This window comes from Carlito syrichta, unplaced genomic scaffold, assembly GCF_000164805.1.
Source record: "Carlito syrichta isolate Samal-C Ts95f unplaced genomic scaffold, Tarsius_syrichta-2.0.1 Scaffold308099, whole genome shotgun sequence".
NCBI lineage: Eukaryota > Metazoa > Chordata > Mammalia > Primates > Tarsiidae > Carlito > Carlito syrichta.
Genome location: NW_007252195.1, coordinates 7,393 through 28,743, shown reverse-complemented (window position 1 = coordinate 28,743; position 21,351 = coordinate 7,393). Strand labels below are relative to the sequence as shown.

Here is a 21,351-nt window from a genome sequence, read left to right as displayed (position 1 = left end):
GCAAAACATTTCCCTTTGAGGTCTATTTGCATTCAGGGAAAAAAAAAAGTTGTCGGGTTGAGATCTGGTGAATAAGGAAGATGGAGTATGGGGGTCATGCTGTTTTTTGGTCAACAACTGCTGAACACTCAGCACAGTGTGGGCAGCTATGTCGTCATGGTGGGAAACCTGTTTGCCACAACTTGGGGCGTTTCTACAAATCGTGATTCAACCTTCTCAAAACTTCCAGTTAAAAACTTCGGTTGACTGCTTGATCTGGAGGAACAAATTCCAAGTGAACTGCAAGGGGCTTGCCTTCTGAAAAGATAATTCCATTTTTTTTTAGGGTCTCCCCTTTGTATATCAAGTTATTTTACTTATCTGACATCTCATTTAGAAACTGCAGGTTTGTAGATTTTTTTAAAGTATGGTGAAAAATTTAAATTTAGAATTAGCCAGGCAGACTCAGTTTAGATGATCTCAATTTTTTTGGCAACATTCAAAGCATTATAGGGGCCAGTTGAACATAAACCTCTTCTTTCCATCAGGCCTGATGAGTATGTTGAACTTAGCCGTGGCAATGTCATAGAACTTCCTTACAGCCTGTTTGATCTGGTGCTTGTTGACCTTGACATCCACAGTGAACACAAGTGTGTTGTTGTCATCTTTGTGGTCAACTCAGTGGTGGGGAACTTGATAATGTCATAATGATAAAGCTTGTTTATGTGTGGGGCCATTCTTTCCTAGAATATTTGAGCTACTTTCATAGCTGCATTGTCTTGGGCCAGTGGATGGTGGGTGACATGCTGATCTCTTTTGTGTCTACTTCTTGGTTTTCAAAACCTTGGCTTTGGGTTTGACTTTGGGATAGACAGGGGCATACTTCTTTGCTTTTGGAGCCATTGTGAAAAGGTAGGATATTATTCTAAAACTTAAAATACTTTTTTTTGGACTTGGGAGAGTTATTCAAACCATGTGATTATGTGAATTGAGGAAAATAATATGTAATATTTTGGCTTTGGTTTAATTTCTTTTTGACTGAACAGGTTTTTCCTGGGGGACTAAAATAGCTTTGTCACAACTCTTATATATACCTATCTTAAATTCTTATGGGTTTAGGACACTCTTCCAACTTAACACAAAATAATTAGAATCTGTGATATTGAATTTTACTTTTTACCCCCCCCCCCTTTTTTTTAGATACACACAAATATGGGTGCCATCCTTGGGCCCAGGCCATGCTAATCTTCTCTGTATCATTCCAATTTTAGTATATGTGCTGCTGAAGCAAGCATACCACCTTTGTTTTGACTGAAAGTTGATTTTATGTTATAGCTCCAAATTCTTTTAGTTTCATATCTCAAATAGATGAGACCTAAACTTTGTTGATTAGAAGATATTTTGGCCAAAGGTGGTGGCTCATGCCTGTAATCCTAGCACTTTGGAAGGCAGAGGTGAGAGAGTTGTCTGAGCCCAGGGATTTGAGACCAGCCTGGGCAGCTTGATGAGACTTTGTCTCTACAGTAAATCAAAAAATTGGCTGTGCTTGGTAGAGCCTGCCTGTAGTTCCAGCTACTTGAAAGGCTGAGGTGGAAGGATCCCCTGAGCCTAGGAGATTGAGGCTGTGGCTAAAATAAATAAATTAATCAATTAATTTTATAAAAAGATATTTTGATAGACAATTATTTTCATGTGTGAAGAGTATCATTTCTGGTTAGCTTCCTTAATCATGCTTTAACTATTTTGTACTTGTTCCTATAGCAGAAAGGAAAGGGGAGAGTTTTTCAGAAATTACTGCTTGTATATGACTAAATATTTTGGGTACAAGTCAGTTTTTACATTTTCACTGAGTTGTTTAAGTCTCATCTGAAAGATGATTGTATAGTAGTTGACTGTTTTCCAGATAGATTGTTGTCAGTGGCAGAAAATGTCACCTGTCTTGTAAATTTTTTAAAAACTTATTTGAATAGACAGTACTGTTATGTTCCAATAAAATATTAGCATGGTAATGAAGGTTACTATGATATTAACTCTGGTTTTGACTTCACTGTGAAAAATGGTTTAATTCATCTTATTTTTCTTTCTTGACAGAGCAAATTCGATTAAAGAATATCAGAAAAGTATATGGAAGATGTATGTGGTATCGTTTACGGTTATTAAAACCCCAGCCAAATATTATTCCTACTGTAAAGTAAGTCATGGATTTCAATAAAAAACATACTAGTGCTTGCTCTTTGTTATGTGTTATAAAAAATACATGTATAATGGTGAATAAGACGTTGTATCTGTAAAGAAATTGTATACTGTAGTAGGGGTAAGATGTAATTAGTGTATTTGAGAGTGGTCTGCACAAATAGGTTTAGAAGTTCAAAGGAGAGAGAGTATACTTCTGCCTGGGGAGGGGAGGAGGAGAGAGATAAGTCATATCTTGAAGGAAGACCTTGTGCACCTTGTGTCAGGATTTGAATTCTATTTTAAAGACTATGGGTGAATCTTTAAGCTTTCAAAAGTAAGGAGGTGACATGGTCAAGTTTGTGTTTCATGGTGATAATTAAAGTTTATTGAGCATGTACTATATGGCCAGGTCCTCTGCTAGGGCTTTATATGTTATCTAATTTAATTCTATATTAGGTTCAAAATAGATATTTCTGTTTTTTCTCAGATGAGAAAACTTAGGCTAAGAAAGATAAGGTAACTTAACCAAGGTCAAGTAGTTAGAAGTGGTAGAGTAGGGACCTAGTGACCCTTTTCTTTGGCAGGCCCAGCTTCTTTAACAGGCTATTTGTATGCTTAATTAGAGGAGGCCTGTTTGATTCTGTGAGACTGTGGGACATGTTTGTTGGAAGCCTAGACTTTAGACCTGCTATCATCAATTTAGAGGTAATAGATGAAAATGACAGGTGGTGAGAGTTGCCATTTATTGGATTATTATATCTTGTGAGTCACCTATACTTATCTGTCCAGTAGATAGGAAGAGAGGACCTAGCAATGAGAATTAGTAGAGTAGAACCAGTTTTTTTTTTTGTAGAGAGGATCCTCTCCCATTGGCTTCCCTAAGTGCTGAGATTACTGGTGTGAACCACTGCACCCAGTTAGAACCAGTTATTTTTAAATTTTGGTTTAATTATTATAGTTTTAAGCATAGTTACATAATTTCAGGGGACTTCAGTTATTTTTCTTTTAAGGTTTGACTTTGCCTAGTTTAGTTCCATTGTAGGGGTATAGGAATTTTAGCTTTGTTAAGAGTTATTTAATGATGTGAAACAAAAAGCAAGGTTAGTTTTGACAAGAGTAGTGTTTTTTTCACTGTTTATTCTTTGCTGTTGCTTCTCATTTTAAATTAAACTTTCATGAAGCAATAAGACAACCTAGCCGGCCCTTTGTATCCACAAGCTCCAAATGGGCAGATTCAACCAACTGCAGATAGAAAATATCTTGGGGGAAAAGCAATAAAAACCAGCAGTGCAACCAAAATAATATAAAAACAATACAGCATAACAACTATTTATATGGCATGTACATTGGATTAGTTATTTTAAGTAATTTAGAGATTATTTAAAGTACATGGAAGGATGTGCATAGGTTATATGAAAATACTACACCATTTTATATTAGAGACTTGAGCACCCATGGATTTTGGTATCTGGGGTCCTGGAACCAATCCTTCAGGGACAACTTTTTGCCTTTCAATCTCTTCTTTTTTCTGACTTTGCTCAGCACTTTGTGGCTATCTTAACCTCAGTTTTCAAGGAAATAAAAAGACAACTTTGTGAAGTTCTTTTCAGTGATTAATGAACTGATTTACTTAAAGTACAGATTAGGGAATATTAACTTTTTGTACTCAGAGACATTTCATAGATCACTTACTTACCAGCAACTCTACTGCACTTTTTTACAAAATAGTGAAAAATGAATCACTTCGTATTAAATAGTATAGTGTTGGAACCAATTATTTTATTGTAATGATATTTGGCTTATAATGGAATTTTGGACATTGAGGAACTTAGTTATAAACAAAAAAAATCAAAATTTTATGTCATGTTTCTAACATGTGGTAACATGTGAAACAGTCACTGACATGCATTGCAGTTGTGCAGTTATAAGTAGCATGTTGTACAGTAGTAAGTTGTTGGACTGGGCTTCTTCTGCCTGGTGTTTTCTGTTCGAGCAGACAATGCAGTGTTGTGTTTTTCCTCCCACATTAATAATATATAATTTATTGTCCAGTCTGTTGTCCGATGTGGAAGAATGCACTCATGATTCCTGAAAACCACTTCTCAACTGCCCAATCATATCTCCGTATATATGCCATTTCTTTAGTTGCTCTTTTGTGCTATTTGAATAGAAAACTTCAAGAAAACATTTTTGAAATATTTGCGCTTGCATAAGTTTGTCCTGCATAATCACCAGCAATCTCTTTATGTCCCCTCAGGGGGGACATCTGAGTGGTTTGTTAGATTTATTATGTCCCTTCAGAGGGGACATCTGAGTGCAAAGGGTTGAAGTGAGGTGGAATTAAGTAGATACTAGTAACAATTTAGGTAAAGTCAGAAACTGTTAAAACTTTTTTGGCTACTTAATCCTGAAACATTCCTTCTGAATTAAGCAATCATTGTGTATTGCTTCTCTTCTGATAGCACCCTTGAAACTAAGGTATGTAATTTCTGGAATTTGCTTCTAAAATGGCATTTAAAGCATGCTTAGAGAAGAAACACAAGTCTTAACAAGTTACTTGCTGAAGCTGCATGTAGGAAAAATGCCTGTCTTTTTGGAGAAACCAAATATGCTTTTAAAATTAATGAGCACAGAGCATGGTGTAATCCATCATGTTTCCCCCTTAGCTTTGGCTCGCAGGAAACTAGAGCATGGCTTTATTGGTTGTGGTGGTTTTCATTAGCCTGGGGATTGGGTCATAAGCCTCTCCTCCCCTCCCCCACTCAGACAGCCAGCTGCTTCATGTAAGGCATCTAGCATAGTGTCCAGCATCACCTAGGTGTTCTTTTCCCTTTCTCTTGTTTGGTCTTAAGTCTCGCTTTTGTGGGTTTCAGTTTAATTTTATCTTTGTTTTGTAAGTTTTGTTAGCATTTTGGAAGAGTTGGCAAAACAATATGTGGAGTGAGTTAATTTGTGTGGGATTTATTTTCAAGTGTTTTTTAAAGCATATAGAGAGTATTAGCAGACTTTGGATTTGAGTTAAAAGTTTGCTTTTTAAATTATCTTTATGATTCAGTCAGCACGTAGTTATAGTGTGCCTACTCTGTGTCATGTATTATACTAGGTGCTAGATGTACTGTGATGAACAAAACAGACGTGATTCAACCACTTGGAGTCTTGGGGGACACTGGCAAGTACAGGCAATGATAATAGAGTTAGTAAGGGCTGGGAGAGCGGCACCATGAAAGATGAAGGGCTCTTAACTGGCCTTGGATGGAGAAGCTCCCCTGAGTAAGTGAGGTCTAAGCTGAAGCTGACAGTTGGAGAGAAGTTTCAGATAACAGCCCATAGCTAACATGAATTGTTTACTACCCGGTAGGCACCTTCTAAGTACTATATGTATCTAATCTCAAATGTCATTCTCAAACCTGCCATAAAAGTTGGAAAAGGTGTGAAAGGCTAAGCAGCTTGCCAAGCTCTCTCAGTTAATAAGTGGTAAATATGGGAGTTGAACTTCGTTTTGTTCCAGAGCCTGTGTTCTCAACCTCCTCTTCTTAGATAGCCAGATACCAGCGGAAGAGTGTTCCACGTAGGGATCCCTCTCCTCTTTGGGCATAGACAGGATATAGATGGCAAGGAAAGCAGCTTGAAGTTATATGCTTTTTTAAAAATACATATATTTTTAAAATTTTTGTAGGCACAGGGTCTCACTATTTTGCTCAGGCTAGTCTTGAACTCTTGGCCTGAATATCAAGTGATCCTCTTGCCTCGATCTCCGAAAGTGCTGGGATTAAAGGCATGAGCCACTGTACCCAGCCTTAGTTATATGCTGTTAATAAGGTTTAGAGTCTTCTTTTGGCCAAATGGAAAAAAGTTTGTATTAGTGTCAACTGTGTTTAAGCTACATTGAGTTTAGTAAAAACTGAATAAAATCTTGTCCATGTGCTCAGTGAACTTGTAGCAAGTCAGAGGAGGAAAGTCATGGTTTGTTCCTGTTTGTGACTAACCAGCATCTCTTGTTGATCATCTTTGCAAGTGCTATGGATTGCATTACGGAGGATAGAGCATTTAAGTTGAGTCTTAAAGGATGAATAGAGTTTGGATAGGCAGAGATACTCATGAGACTTCTAAGTAGAAAGATCTTAGCAAAAGCATGGTGGTGGGAAAAGCTCAGGGAGTGCTGGTAGATGGGGATTTGTTTTATTTGAAAAATTAAGGTGATAAAGGGTTAGTAGGCATGTTGGAACTAGACCTGGAAGCTAAATGAACATATTTCAGCTGAGTTTCCTGTCAGAAGAGTTTTACCACGTAGAAGGTTTTATTTCAAGTTCCAAAAACAGATCACTCCAATTTTGTTTGATTTGGCCTCTTATGGTTCATTTTGTGGCTTTATCTAACAGTTCCTGCTCAGTGTAACAAATTGTCATGCAAAGGGTATAAAAATAAGTCTTTCCGTTTCATCACCTAAAGCTAGCCATTTTTAAGTTGATTACCTCATATACTTACTTATATGCTTTTTATTTACAAAATTGGATGATATTACATACATATAACTTTAAAAAATTTTTCTTTTAAAAATATAACGATATAGGGTAGACAGTTACCCATAGCTGATATTATTTTTAATGGCAAGAAAGTATTTCACTATGTGGATGTACCTTTATTTATCTAGTAATCTATTGATGGACGTTTAAGATGTTTTTTTTGTTTGTTTGTTTTGAGTTGGAGTCTCACTCTGTCGCCCAGAACTGGAGTGCAGTGGCTGCTCCCGGCCACTGCAGCCTCGACCTGCTGGGCTCCAGTGATCCTTCTGCCTCAGCCTTCCAAGTAGCTGGAACTACAGGCGCGCGCTACCACGTCCGGCTAATTTTTTTTTGATTTATTGTAGAGATGAGGTCTTGCCATGTTGCCTAGGCAGGTCTCGAACCCATGGGATCAGGCAATCCACTTACCTCGGCCTCCCAAAGCGCTGGGATTACAGGCTAAGCCACCAAGCCCGGCAAAGGTTTTTTTTTTTTTTTGCTACTATTTACATCTGTAACAACCATTTTATACTTTGTATACTCAATTCTAGCTTACTTATTTCCAAATTATTTGAAGTGGAATGGATTGATAGAAATCAATCCAAGTGGATGGATTGATAGGGTCTGTACTTTCTTAGGGCTTTTAATACATTGCCAGATATTTATTTCAGAGCATATAGTACATGAGAGTTCCCTCAAGAGTTCTTATCCTTTCCAATGCCAGTAATATCTGTCTTCTGAATATTTTACTAAGAAGAACACTTAGAGGGAGAATAAATTAGTTTATTTTCAAATTATATATTCTTGTATATCTTTTTTTAAACTGTTATGCACATCTTTCTATATTAGTATTGGCTAAAAAATGTTCCATTGTGTAGCGGTTTATTTAATTCTTCCCCTATAAATGATTTATTGAATTAGTCCCCCATAAGTGGACATAAACGTGTTTTCACAGTTTTATTATTGTAAACCAAGCTATTTGTTAGTTTTCTTAGTTTATCTTATTAAAAGTATAATTGCTAGGTCAGAGCAATTATTTTTTATATTAAGTGGATTACGGAATACTTAGTATTTATATTTGAAGGAGACCCTAAAGAATCCGGAATTTATTTATAAAATATTGTATATTTATTCTTGCATGTTTAAACTTCAGTCACCTTCAAAGTGCTGTATCCTTTTGATGCAATACACACCTATCAAGATACTTTTTTCACTGCTCAAAACACTTTTTGAACTCATCATTTTTGATGCCTTTTAGTGCTTCTGCTGTTTTTTGTTTCACCGTCCACGTTAGCAAAATGATTCCTTTTGAGGACGTTTTTCCTCTGAGGAAACTAACAAAAGTCACTTGGGCGAGATTGGATGAATAGGGAGGGTTGGGGCACGGGGGTCATGCTGTGTTTGGTCAAAAACTGCTGAACACTCAGTGTAGTGTGGGCAGGTGCACTTGTAAATCACTCAACATGAAATGGTTAAACATGTTGAAAGAATCTCCAAAAAAAAAAAATTCACTGATGCAGAATGCCGCCTCTCATAACAATGCTAGCTGATATGCTGATACCAATGAGTTCCTAGAACACCTACCAGCAGGGGAAACCTACAAAAGAGGCCTGCCTTCCCAAAAAAATTTTTTTTGTTTTTGAATTGCCCCCTTTGTATTTTCATATAATTTAATGGGTTCAGTAAGTTAATAAGTTGAATTCACTTCTGTATTTAAGATTATGCAAATAGTAACTGAGAAAATCTATTACACGCAGGGCATTGTGCCAGATTCTAGATAATTTAGAGGTGAACCTTGCTGTAACAGGAGTTTACAACCCGTGTTTATAGAATTTGAGTCAACAGCATAGTAATGTGGAACTACTTTAGATTGTTTTATTCCTTCATTTGTCATAATATCTTTAGACTATTAAAGAAAAGTCGCACAGATGCATGTATCTATAATTCAATTATCTTTTTCCTAAACAGGAAAATAGTTCTGCTTGCAGGATGGGCACTGTTCTTATTCCTTGCATACAAGGTTTCCAAAACAGACCGAGAATATCAAGAATACAATCCTTATGAAGTATTAAATTTGGATCCCGTAAGTAGTATTTTTATATAATGCACACTAGTTTAATGAAACTGCTACAGGTCTGTATCCTAAAAGAAATTGTCCATACCTAAAGAAATCAGACTTTGGTTAGTTAAATAAGATATCTAATCCATTATCATTCTGAGGTCTGTATATTTTTTTGAGCTATAGTTGTTGATTGCTACATTATTAAATTTATTTTTAAAATTTCTTGTTACTGAGTTTTGAGAGTTTTTTTTTAGTTAGGATCTTACTCTGTTGCCCAGGCTGGAGTGCAGTGGCGTGATCATGGCTCACCACAGCCTTGACCTTTAAAAAAAAATTTTTTTTTGAGTTGGGGTCTCATAATGATGCCATAATCATGGTTCAGCTCACTGCATCCTTGCCCTCCTGGGCTCAGGTGATTTTCCCACCTTAGCCTCCCAAGTAGCTGGGACTACAAGAGCACACCACTACATCTGACTAATTTTTTGCTTTTTGTAGAGATGAGGTTTTGCCATGTTGCCAAGGCTGGTCTTGAACTCATGGGCTCAAACAATCCTCCCACTTCAGCCTCCCACAGTGCTGGGATTACAGACAAGGCCGTCACATCTACCAAAAATTGGTTTTTAATTGCTAAAATATAAAAATGTTTGGAGGTGAGAGGAGTGGCTAGCATTTTTAACACCATTATGAAAAGAGATCTGTAATACTGGTTTAATGCAAAGTTAAACATAAAGCTGGGAGGCTCATTTGCGCTAGTTGAATGATACAAATCTTATGGCCTTGTATTGACTTAAGCAGTATGTTAAGTCTGAGCTCAGGGTCTTCAAAAGATCTAGTGTCATTGTCATAGAAATTCAGGTTAGCTTTGAGTGTGCCCCTTGAGTGTGATCTATTTCTTTTTCTAAAATTTTGTTTGTTTATTTAAAGAGATGGAGTCTCGCTATGTTGCCTAGGCTAGCCTCAAACTCCTGGACTCGTGATCCTCCCACCATGGTCTCCTAAAGTGCTGAGATTATAGGTGTGAACCACTGTGCCCAGACCCTTAGGTGATATCTTGATTGATCTTTATTAATGGGTTCCAGTAGAAAATTAGTCTTTGAAATTAATGGTAGAGATCGTCTAGCCTGTTTTTCTTTTTTAAAGAGAAAATGAGGCCTGAAAAATGTGTGTCTAGGGCCCCAAGCTTCTTAATAGCCAAGTTGAATGCAGTGCTCTCATTCTTTCTGTTTTTCTCCCCAAACCACTTACTTTTACTTTGGGTCTCTGCTCAGTAGATGGCTTGATTCAGAGATTCATATAGTGTGAAGTAAGCAGGGTGTTTATTATAGTTTTCTGCATTGTGGAAGAAAAGTTTGCATATCGTGATTTTTTAAAAAATAATTATAATAGTCATTAAGAGAGGTTTTTTTAAGATTAAAAGGTCAATAAAAAACAATATGAAAAAATTATAAATGGAAATTGAGCTAGTTAAGAAAAAGTTAAGCTCAATTTATTAAATGTTTACTTAATATTATAATAGATAAGCAGCTGAAATCAGATATTCTTCAGATTATTCCTTAGAAAGTTAACCTTTTATTTGTGGGTTCTTTGAACCATACTTAACTTACGTGATGATATTTAAATGTCAGTGTCTTTCTTATTTTATTTAAATATGGAATTATATGGTTTCCCTTTCAAATCATCTGTGCCCAGTGGTACTGCACGGCACATAGTAGGTACTCAATAAAATAAATATATTGGAAAAATGAGTATTTTTATTTAAAAATATATGGAATGAAATTTATGGGGCAAAACATGTAGGATGAAAACTTTATATTCTCTCAAAATATTGAGTAGTTCATGTTTTAAGTTCAAAACAGGATGGATTATTTCTTTTTAGACCATGATTATTTTTGCTAACACCAAGTTTTTCTTTTAGGGGGCAACAGTAGCAGAAATTAAGAAACAGTATCGTTTGCTGTCACTTAAATATCATCCAGATAAAGGAGGTGATGAAGTTATGTTCATGAGGATAGCCAAAGCTTATGCAGCGTAAGTATACGTTTTTAAGAGTGGTCAAGATAGTTTTCTTTTTTAATAAGATAGTTGTCATACACTTTTATTAAATACTGGCCTTATATGTTGAGTCTCATTTATGGAACACTCAGCAGCTCTAAAATTGTACTTTACACCTTAATTGTAAGTAACTCAGAGTTGTCCTCTGAAGTAGTGCTTTTGCCATGTGAACTCGGTCACGTTAAGTAGTGAGGGTTAAGGTATATCGAGTTATCTTATTAGCATTCTGATTAGAAGAGGGGATACTTAGACCTTGTTTTCACTTCTAGTCTTGATCTGGTTATGTGTGGCAAATCTTATTTAAACTACATACAAGTTTAATTTTCACTTTTTTTTTGAGTTAGAATCTCTGTTACCCAGACTGGAGTACAGTGACACTCTCACAGCCACCACTGCCTCAATCTGTTGGGCTCAGGTGATCCTTCCACCTCAGTCTTCCAAGTATGGAACTATAGGCATGCGCCACCACGCCTGGCTATTTTTTTTGTAGAGACAAGTTCTCGCCAAGTTGCCCAGGTTGGTCTCAAGCCCCTGGACTTAGCCGATCTTCTTGCCTTGGCCTCCCAAAGTGCTGGGATTACAAGCGTGAACCACCACACCTGGCCTAATTTTCACTTTTAAGTATTTCGTTTTTGGTGTCCCTTTTTAAAATTTCTTCATACTAAATTATTCCTAGTTACTATATTGTTTTTTTCTTTTTCTTTTTGTTGTTGCTGTTTTTTTTTTTATAGTCAAAGTCTCACTCTGTCACCCAGGCTGGAGTGCAGTGGCACACTCAGCGGCCACTGCAGCCTCGACCTCAGCCTTCCAACTAGCTGAACTTCAGGCGTGCATCACCACATCTGGCTTTTTTTTTTTTACATTTATTGTAGAGATGTCTCGCCAAGTTGTCTCAAAGTGCTGGGATTACAGGCATGAGCCACCACGCCAGGTGAGACGTGGATTTTTAAGGTCTCCTTTTTTAATATTTAGAAACTTTTTCTTTAGGAATCTTTTCAGAACTTGCAAGTCATATTTTCTTTGTTGGCTTAGATGCAGATACAGGTGAAGTGTATTGTTATTTTTTAGATACATATTTATACTTGCATTGTATGTACACAAAAAATTAGCTGGATCCTTTAGGATGCATGATAGGTACTTCCCTGTACAGCTCTTATGTTGAATTTCAGAATAAAATATATAAGGTTGTGTAATTTTTGAGGACCAGAAAACATAATTTTGTGAGCTAATTTTTAAAATATAAATAAATATAAGCATACTGCAGAGATTGTGGTTTCAGTTCCAGGCTACTTCACTCAGGCAAATATTGCAATAAAGTAAGTTATGTGAATTTTATTTTAATTTTTTTTGTAGAGATAGGGGTCTTGCGATGTTGTCCAGTCTGGTCTCCTTGCCTCAAGTGATCCTTTTGCTTTGACCTCCCAAAGTGTTGGGATTATAGGCGTGAACCAGCATGCCTGGCCAATGAGTTTATTTCTTAAATAATAAGACTTGTAGCTGGGCATGGTAGCTCACACCTGTAATCTCAGCACTTTGGGAAGATGAGGTGGGAGGATTGAGTCCAGGAGTTTGAAATCAGCCTAGGCAAAGTAGTAACACCCCATAGCTACAAAATAAAAAACCAGCCAGGCGTAGTGGAACATGCCTGTAGTAGTCCCAGCTATTCAGGAGGCTGAGACAGAAGCATCACTTGAGTCCAGGAGGTCAGGGCTGTGGAGAGGCGTGATTGTGCCAATGTACTCTAGCCTGGGTGGCAGCATGAGACCCCAACTCAAAAAATAAGTAAAGTCAATCAATAAAGGAATACCTGAGACTAGGTTAATTTATAAAGAAAAAAGTTTTATTTGGCTCACAGTTCTGGATGGCGCTGGCATCTGCTTTAGCTTCTGGTGAGGCCTTAGGAACCTTTCAGTCAAAGCTGAAGGCAAGGAAAGATGGTATATTATATGTCGAGCAGAAGCAAGAGGGAGAAGGGTTTTAAAACTTCCAGCTCCTGTATGAACTAACAGACAAGACCAGAGAATTACTCCAAGGTATTCATAAGGGATCTGCCCCAACCAATCTCTTCCCCCTAGGCCCCGCCTTCAACACTGGGTGGGAATCACATTTTAACATGAGATTTGGAGGTAGAGGATACTCAGACTACATCAGCTTTTCATTGACTCCTGTATTTTTTGGTGGCCTTAGGCCAAATGGTGTAAGTAGAGTTACAGTTAAATAAGGACTAAAGGCATCAAGGCACATGTTTTTATAAATTGACAAGCTTAAAAATATTTTTAAATCATTGAAAACTAACGAATGTCCTTTTTGATTGATATATTGATATATATATATATATTTTGAGTTAAGGCCTCGCTTTCATCTAGGATGGAGTGCAGTGGCACAACCATGGCTCACCACAGCCTCAACTTCCTGGGCTCAGGCAACCTTCCACCTGAGTAGCTGGGACTACAGGCACACGCCACCATGCCTGGCTATGTTTTAAAAATTTTTTGTAGAGATGAGGTTTCACTATGTTGCCTAGGCTGATCTCGAGTTCCTGGGCTCAAGCAGTCCTTCCATCTCAGCCTCCCAGAGTGCTGAGATTTCAGGCATGGGCCACCATGCCCAGCTCTTTTTCTATGTAATAAGTTTTTCTGTTTTGCTTATCTCAACTTGGAGTTTTGTGAATAGAAACTATGCTGCCCCTTAAGTTTTGGGAAATAGAAGTACAGTTAAAATTAGATTTGAACATAAACAGAATCTTTTGCCAGTTGGTTTCCAAGCATACCTTCCTTACTATGTTATTGGTATTTTTTTTTTTTTTTTGGTGAGTCTATCCTATCTTCCTTAACTACATTGAAAATTTTTGAAGGAATTGAGAATTTCTTATAATGCTTTTTAATATCTTCACTGGGGCTAGGAATAACTCTTGACTCTGTGCCTTGAGCTATTGTCAAAGTCAGTGATTATATTTTTATTTAGGTGTTTTAAAATCACTCTGTCACTTTCATATTGCCTGGATTAGGAAGTTGTTACATAAGAGATGTCTTACTGGAAGTTGGCTTGGGAGAAAATTGTCCTGTTAGCATGGTGCAAATGACTTTTCCTGCAGCAGTGGAGACTTACAGGAGTGTTCATTGGTTTCTTAGAGAATAATGGTGCAGTGTTTTGTAGGGAAACTGTTAAGTATGTATTAAGTTTATATTTTTAAAAATATATATTTGTTATTATGAATGTATAAACATGTTCACTAAGGAATTTTTGGGAAATGTATGAGAGCATAAGGAAAAAAATAAATCCTCCCTGGCTTCTTGGAAAATAAGCAGACTTTAAAGATTCATCTAGGCCAGGTAAGGTGGCTCATACCTATAATCCCAGCATTTTGGGAGGCCGAGGTGAGAGGATTGCCTGAGCTCATGGATTGCCTGAGCCCTTGGGTTCAAGACCAGCCTAGGCAACTTGTCAAGACCTCAACTCTACAGTAAATAAAAAAATTAGCCGGGTGTGGTGATGCATGTCTTAAATTAAGTTTCATCTGGTTTGAAAGGGCTAAACTTGAGAACTTGGTCCTACCAGAACTTTGTATCACAGTGGTTAGCATTTTCTGTGAATGCAGCATGACTTGTTCCTCCCCACCCTCACATGTTTTTCTGATTTTATATACTTTTTAAACTTCCCTGAATCAATATCTTTTAAGAAATTAGTTGGTTGGTTAATGGCGTTTGTCTGTATGAGAGCTTGTTTTTCAGATGTGGCCTTCTAATTGTGCAGCTTTGTTTTTTGATGCTAGTTTAACTGATGAAGAATCCCGGAAAAATTGGGAAGAATTTGGAAATCCAGATGGGCCCCAAGGTGTGGTAAATGATGATTTTAAAATCTTGGTGATATGGTATATGTTATGAAAGTGTGACAGCATTAAAAGGAGTAAGCTTATGAATAGAAAACTTATAGTCACAAGTTTAACATAGATACAATGAGCTCCCATTAATTAATTTTTATTTTGTTTTTCTTTCTAGTTTGAAAGATAGAACTTAGATTGATTTGGAGAGAAGAGCAATGACTATCATGAACTATTTCTAGTTAGTAGTTGATAAAAATTTGGTGGGGAAAAAATCTGTTTTTCTTTACTGCTGACACATTTTCATATGTTCATAGTGTTTATATAAACTCAGACATATCAAAGAATTTAGGTTTTCTTGGAGGAAGGAATTCATGTACTTACATAGGTCTGTTTTTTGTTTGGTTTTTTTGTTTGTTTATTTTTTTGCCTTGAAAATTTTTAAGTTTCAGGTATAAACCTTATTCCTAACTTTTGTGTAATGGGGGACCGCTAATAAGGTAGTCTTTATTAGAGTTTTTTTTTTTTTCGGGGAGGAGTTCTGGGGTACAAATAGATAAACTGGTTGTATAGAGACCTTTTTAGAAACTGGTATTCTTCCTATTTCAGCGACAAGCTTTGGAATTGCCCTGCCAGCTTGGATAGTTGACCAGAAGAATTCAATTTTGGTGAGTTCATTTAAATAAGACACATTATGAACTATTTGACATAATTATTGTTATTTACTATGTGTCTTGGTAATCTAAAGAAAATGCTAGCATGCTATTTTTAGTTTATGTATAGTGAAAACTTTTTACATAATGGAAAAAAAAATGGGGTCCCTTTATTAGGCTGCTGATTTTGTGTTCTAAATGTAGTGTTAAAACCTTAAAACTTGGGTGGTTTTTTTTTTTTTGTAAGTAGTTTCTGATTGGGACCTACCTTTGTTTTGGTTGGGAAAACTACTGGTTTTTATGGTATCTTTATTTATTCTAAGAAATACTCTGAATTCTTCTTTTTTACCTTTACCCAGGCCAAACTAATTTTAATGTGTGATTAATTCTATATATTTTATACGGTACTTCAGAAGGCAGTAAGATATCAGACTTCAGTTAGTGATAGGTGCTGCAGCCCTAACAGGAATTACCTTATTTTCCAGGAATAGATAATTCTCTAGCTCAGCTTTCTTGAATATAATTGCCCAGGTGCTGTCTTTGAGGCAATAAAAACAAAATCCACATAGTCTGACTGTAATTTGTTTTGAAAATGGGTATTAAATGTTATTTTATGTCAGATTGAAATGGATTATCTTCAGTGGTTTATAGTTGTTGTATATAAGTGTGTTTGTCATGCTTAGGGTTACCATATGGGAAAAATAGAGAAGGGACAGTTACTACCAGATTTAGGATGAAGCAGTCAGAGAAGAGCAATAGTTAAGAATTATTAGCAAACAGAATGCTATGAAGTGGCTCCTTGATGTTTAGGCAGAGGAACCAGTTTAGCTAGGTGGCTTCTTATCTCATTTATTCCAAGTCACTAACTACTTGCAGGTGGTGGATATATAGGTTCTTGACTGGAAGGGAAACATAATTTCTAAAAACTGTTGTGCTGGTGTTATCTATATTGTGTCAGTAAACAGAAGATTAAAAGTTTATTTATAGCGGATATTAGCGTAGGCTGAGGTTCCAATCCTGGCTCTCCAACTTACTAGCTGTGGGACCTAGGTGAAGCTTTGTAACCTATAGGACTGCAGGTTCCCTGCCTAAAAGGCAGATAATAATGGCACCTTCCTCATAGAGTTTGAGAACAAGGATTAAACAAGGTAGTATATGAGGAGTGCTTTTAATAGTGGCTCTGCCATCATAAACCTCAAAATAAGTGTTCACTGATGTTGTGACAGTTTACCTGATGAAGGCTACAATTCTTTTTCTCTTGAATTCTAGGTTTTACTTGTATATGGATTGGCATTTATGGTTATTCTTCCAGTTGTTGTGGTAAGTTTTAGCTCTTTTTGTGAACCCTTTTTGGAAAGGAAATTGACATGTTTTGGAGTTGCCCTATGAGATTTTAATTTGTATTAAAATATAAACCATTGATCCTTGAGTTTAAGAATCTTGTACAGCCACGATTTTAAATATCTTGTAAAGGTGACATCATTTGAGCAGTTTAACTTATATCTCTCCAATCCAAGAGTTACACACAACTGAGCTAGCACTGCTGTATTTAGGGTTTAGAATGAAAGTCTAACTGCACCACCTCCCTCAACTCCATTTCTTTGATCACTGCTAAGCTTGGTGTTTTCTCTTTCAAATCTTTCTGTGCATTTATGTGCATAAATGTACCTTTTTTTCTTAACCTTTAATGAGGTTTTCTGTATTGTTCTGTGATTTTATTTTGTTTAATATATTAGGGATGCAGCATATAGGGCAGCCTCATATAAAAATCAGGTTTATATGACCACAGATGGAGATACCATAAAGTTTATGATTTTTATCATTTATTACTTTTGTGACTTATTCCTGGAGTTCCTCTGAGTCTCATAGTGAGCCTCATAATTAAACTGTTTTGCCTTTTTCGTAGGATTGTTGTGAGGGTCCAATCATATGAAATAATAAGAATGAAAGTGTCACATCAACTATAAAATCACATCTATTTATAAAATATCAGTATAAATCAGTATAAATATAAATGAAGACATACTGTGTGTTAGGAACCAGCTTGTTGCTTATACCAATGGGTGGTCTTATTTCTATTTTGTCTTCAGTAACTTCTATCCAAAATGTAAATGTTTTAATCATATATATGCAATGACTTAGGTTTCAAAGAATATCACTATTTGCTAAATAAATCATTTGAAATAGTAACAAAGAGGCACTTGTTCTAAAGCTCAGTATTTTTATTGTTTTATGAATATTTAAAAGATTTGATCTTAAACATTTTCTATCTCAAACTTGATATTTTATCGTAATTTTCGTACTTTATTTCTTGTTGAATTTTATTTGTATTTTAGGGCTCTTGGTGGTATCGTTCAATACGCTATAGTGGAGACCAGATTCTAATACGCACAACACAGATTTATACATACTTTGTTTATAAAACCCGAAACATGGATATGAAACGTAAGTAAACTTAGGTAACTGTGGTGTTAATCATATTACTTTCTGAGTCACTTAGTGATATGTATTTCTTATTTCCGTACTGGAGAAATTCTATTGTACATTTTTATGGATAATCCATATGACAAAGCTGGAGAAAAGTGCTAATACCATTTATCACATTTCTTGATTTCTATTTTTATTATTCTCATTTATTGACTTATATATACCATCATACATTTTATGGTAGAGTTTCTGGGTGCAAATTTTGTAATAATACTATTATTATTTGTTGTGTGCTAGGCACTGCTAGGGACTGTATACATATTAACTAATTTAGTCTTTGCTGTGTTCCCATAAGTAAGTGCTGTTTTTAATGACATCTTATAGATAAGGAAACAGAGGAACAGAAAAGTAACATGCTGAAGGATGCATGCATAGTAAGTGACACATCCTGTATTGAACCCAGGCAGTTTGGTTCCTGAACCCTAAACCATTATGTTAATACTGTATTAATCATAGTAAAAATAAAAGGAGGTCCTGGGTGTGTATTGAGAGAAAACTACAAGAATATTTCATTTCTATATTCTTATTTAAAAATTGTTCAAGAAAAGCATACCATTTCAAATATTTTCTTTGATTCTATGAAGTGAACTTTGTAAAGCTTATTCCTGGAATATGTAGTGTTGCTTTTCAGAATAACTGCTCTGCAGATATCATAGACTCCTCTATCCCCCCATAAAAAAATGTAAGTTTTAAATTGTGTCTTACTAAGGAATGTATTTTTGTTTCAAAACCAAAGTGGACTTTTCTGTATTTTGGATTTGGCAATTTAATTAATTTTTCTTGGGAATAAGAAAGAGATTCCTCAGTATCATATGATTGTGTGTGAACAGATCTTATGTTTCTGATGAATGGGTAGATACTGCTTTCCTTTATACATACATTTTGCTCTTTCTTACACTAGGTTGAAATGTTAATATAGAAACTTCATCCCTTATTAAAATCTTTCATCCTTATAATGTTTTAACATGTTTTTTGCCTCAGTGATCTTGACTTCTGTTTCATATCTAAGAGTGGTACTTAGCCTTATACAATTAATTCTGTTAGAAAAGCATTGTTTAGCTGGTAGATTTGCTTATATATCCTTGGTTACTTTAGCTGTCTTAGAAACAATTGTTTTTGTGAAACCATCGGGGGTAGTAATAGTAATACCCATGCACTTTTGCTTGCTGTGTGTCCAGCGCTTACGACGAAACTGAGGTATAGAGAGGTAAGTGAAGAGTATTACCCTAGGTCACTTACTAGGAAATGACAAAATTCCAGGGTCTGTGCGTTTAACTGCTATATTGTCTTGCCTTTCATGAGTACATTGCATGTATTTTATACTGTATGGTGAGATTATGCCTGTAGTGCAGTCCTTAAAGAACATGCATATACTAACAAGGAGTATTAATGTATGTGGCTGCAGATCATGTGTGTTTTAATTATGTGTATTTCTACAAAACTCTCCAGGATTTCATAATGAAATTTTCTGGAAATTACAGTATATTTTAGTTTACTTAAGGCTCTGAGAATTTATGCAGTAAAAAACTTTTGACTCTTATTTAACCCATTATTTCCAGCCATTCTTAACTGTAGAGTCCCCCCTTTTTTCATGGAATATAATGTGCTATAGCATAGGTCTAGAAACAGATGCTATTTTAAGTGATTTTAATGCTGCCAGTTGCTTTGGTGTCCTTTGATATGTATGTCTATTCACTTGTGATAAGTAATATTGTACACAGTTATTTTTATTTTTTATTTTTTTGAGTTGAGGTCTCACTCTGTTGCCCAGGTTGGAGTGCAGTGGCATGATCATGGCTCACTGCAGCCTTGACCTTGCTCAAGCGATCCTTCGGCCTCAGCCTCCTAAGTAGCTGGTACTACAGGTGTGTGGCACCACTTCCAGCTTTTTTTTTTTTTTTTTTTTAAGTAGAGACGAGGTTTCACTATATTGCCCTGGCAGGTCCCAAACTCCTGGTCTCAGGCAAGTGCTAGGATTACAGTCACAAGCCACCATGCTTAGCCTGTGCACATTTTTAAAAGCAAGATATTTCTTTTTTATGGGAGAAAGTAGTACTTGTCGATAGTGGGGTTCAGAAAAGTTTTAGCGTTGTGCATAATTAGAAAAGTGCCTCACTTTCAAATTAATGAAGTATTTTAGTAGGGGCAATTAATAGATGAGCAAATTTATGTATTTACCTTCGTGTTTCTTTTGTTTTCATAGGCCTCATCATGGTTTTGGCTGGAGCTTCTGAATTTGATCCTCAGTATAATAAAGATGCCACAAGTAGACCAACAGATAATATTCTGATACCACAGGTTAGGCCAGTCTCCCAAATACGTCGATGTGCAGTTGAGTATTAAAAGGAATGGTTTTTTTAAGTATATATTTTTGAATAATTATTTTATTTACTCCAGCTAATCAGAGAAATTGGCAGCATTAATTTAAAGAAGAACGAGCCTCCGCTCACCTGCCCATACAGCCTGAAGGCCAGAGTTCTTCTGTTGTCTCATCTTGCTAGAATGAAAATTCCCGAGACCCTTGAAGAAGGTATTTGTGCTTCTCTTATCTACAGGGTTTTAATGGGACCAAAGCAACAGATTTAATGAGAGCTCATGGTGCAGTGCTTTTTGTTGCTGTTCTTTTTTGCACAATCAAATAATTACTCAAGGACTCTTTTAAAAGAAATCTATATGCTACATAATTACTTCACAAATGACTGAAGGTCTAAGTCAAACATTTTGGCAAATGTTAAAAATTAGTGTTTCAAGGTGAGAGAATGCTCTGTATGAGAAGTGTTTAATTAATTGTAGATTATATAAAAGTTTCTAATGATTATTTTTAAAGGATCCTCCCTCATCATCCACCCCCCTTCTGACAGTGGTTACCAGTAGTGTCTGTTTTATATTTATTTAAAACTTCATAAGTACTTGAAGCCATCTATTCTGCTTAAAAGAAAAGCAATGGATTGAGGCAGCAGTGTTTCCAGGGTTGTCATAAATTTGTCATCTCTTCCTCACCTACATTATTTCAGTTGAAGTTTTAAAAGAGTTATTATCCTTAGGAAGTAAGTGTTCTTTCAGAATGAAATCTTATCATCCCCTCCTCTTTTAAGCCTATAACCGATCAAATTCCTTTGAAAACAAGGCCACTTAACCTCAGTAATAGGTGATAAGATGCTTATGATGGAATGAAGGAGCACTATTTTGGTATTGTCTTTGGAGTTACTTTGAACTATTAAGTTAACTAGTAATTCTGTTGCTAAGGATCTGTACATATATGTAACCGTCTCTATCTTTACCAAGCCATCTGTAAGAAACACAGAACACATTTTTGGAGGTTGAGTACCAAACCCACGGGATGGTTGTAGTAGTTAACTATTGTATGCAGTATACAGGAGAGAGTCTGTCTCTGTTGTCCTCTTCCTCCTCCTCTCATCTCTCTGTATTCAGTCGACATTTATTCTCAAATCATAGTCTTTGGATTTGACTATAATTATACTTACAGAAACTAAAGTACACAAGAAGAAAATTTTTCAAGTTTTTAAATATAGAAAGAATAGCCGGGCTTGGAGGCTCAGCCTGTAATCCCACGCCTTTGGGAGGCTGAGGTGAGTGGATTGCCTGAGCCCGCGGGTTCGA

At 36.0% G+C, this 21,351-nt stretch overlaps 1 protein-coding gene across 1 annotated transcript in view; it reads left to right on the top strand.

Annotated features, from left to right (window-relative positions):
* Positions 1-2,067: 2,067 nt before the first annotated feature.
* Positions 2,068-21,351, top strand: part of LOC103267294 (translocation protein SEC63 homolog) — a gene marked incomplete at its 3' end in the record, with an annotated part of 25,125 nt that continues 5,841 nt past the window's right edge. Inside the window, exons 1-9 of the mRNA XM_021715968.1 lie at positions 2,068-2,170; positions 8,625-8,739; positions 10,634-10,746; positions 14,543-14,604; positions 15,200-15,258; positions 16,513-16,563; positions 17,580-17,688; positions 19,934-20,028; positions 20,128-20,260. Of these exons, the coding sequence (XP_021571643.1) occupies positions 2,115-2,170; positions 8,625-8,739; positions 10,634-10,746; positions 14,543-14,604; positions 15,200-15,258; positions 16,513-16,563; positions 17,580-17,688; positions 19,934-20,028; positions 20,128-20,260 (793 nt within the window). The remainder of the gene's footprint in view (positions 2,171-8,624; positions 8,740-10,633; positions 10,747-14,542; positions 14,605-15,199; positions 15,259-16,512; positions 16,564-17,579; positions 17,689-19,933; positions 20,029-20,127; positions 20,261-21,351) is intronic.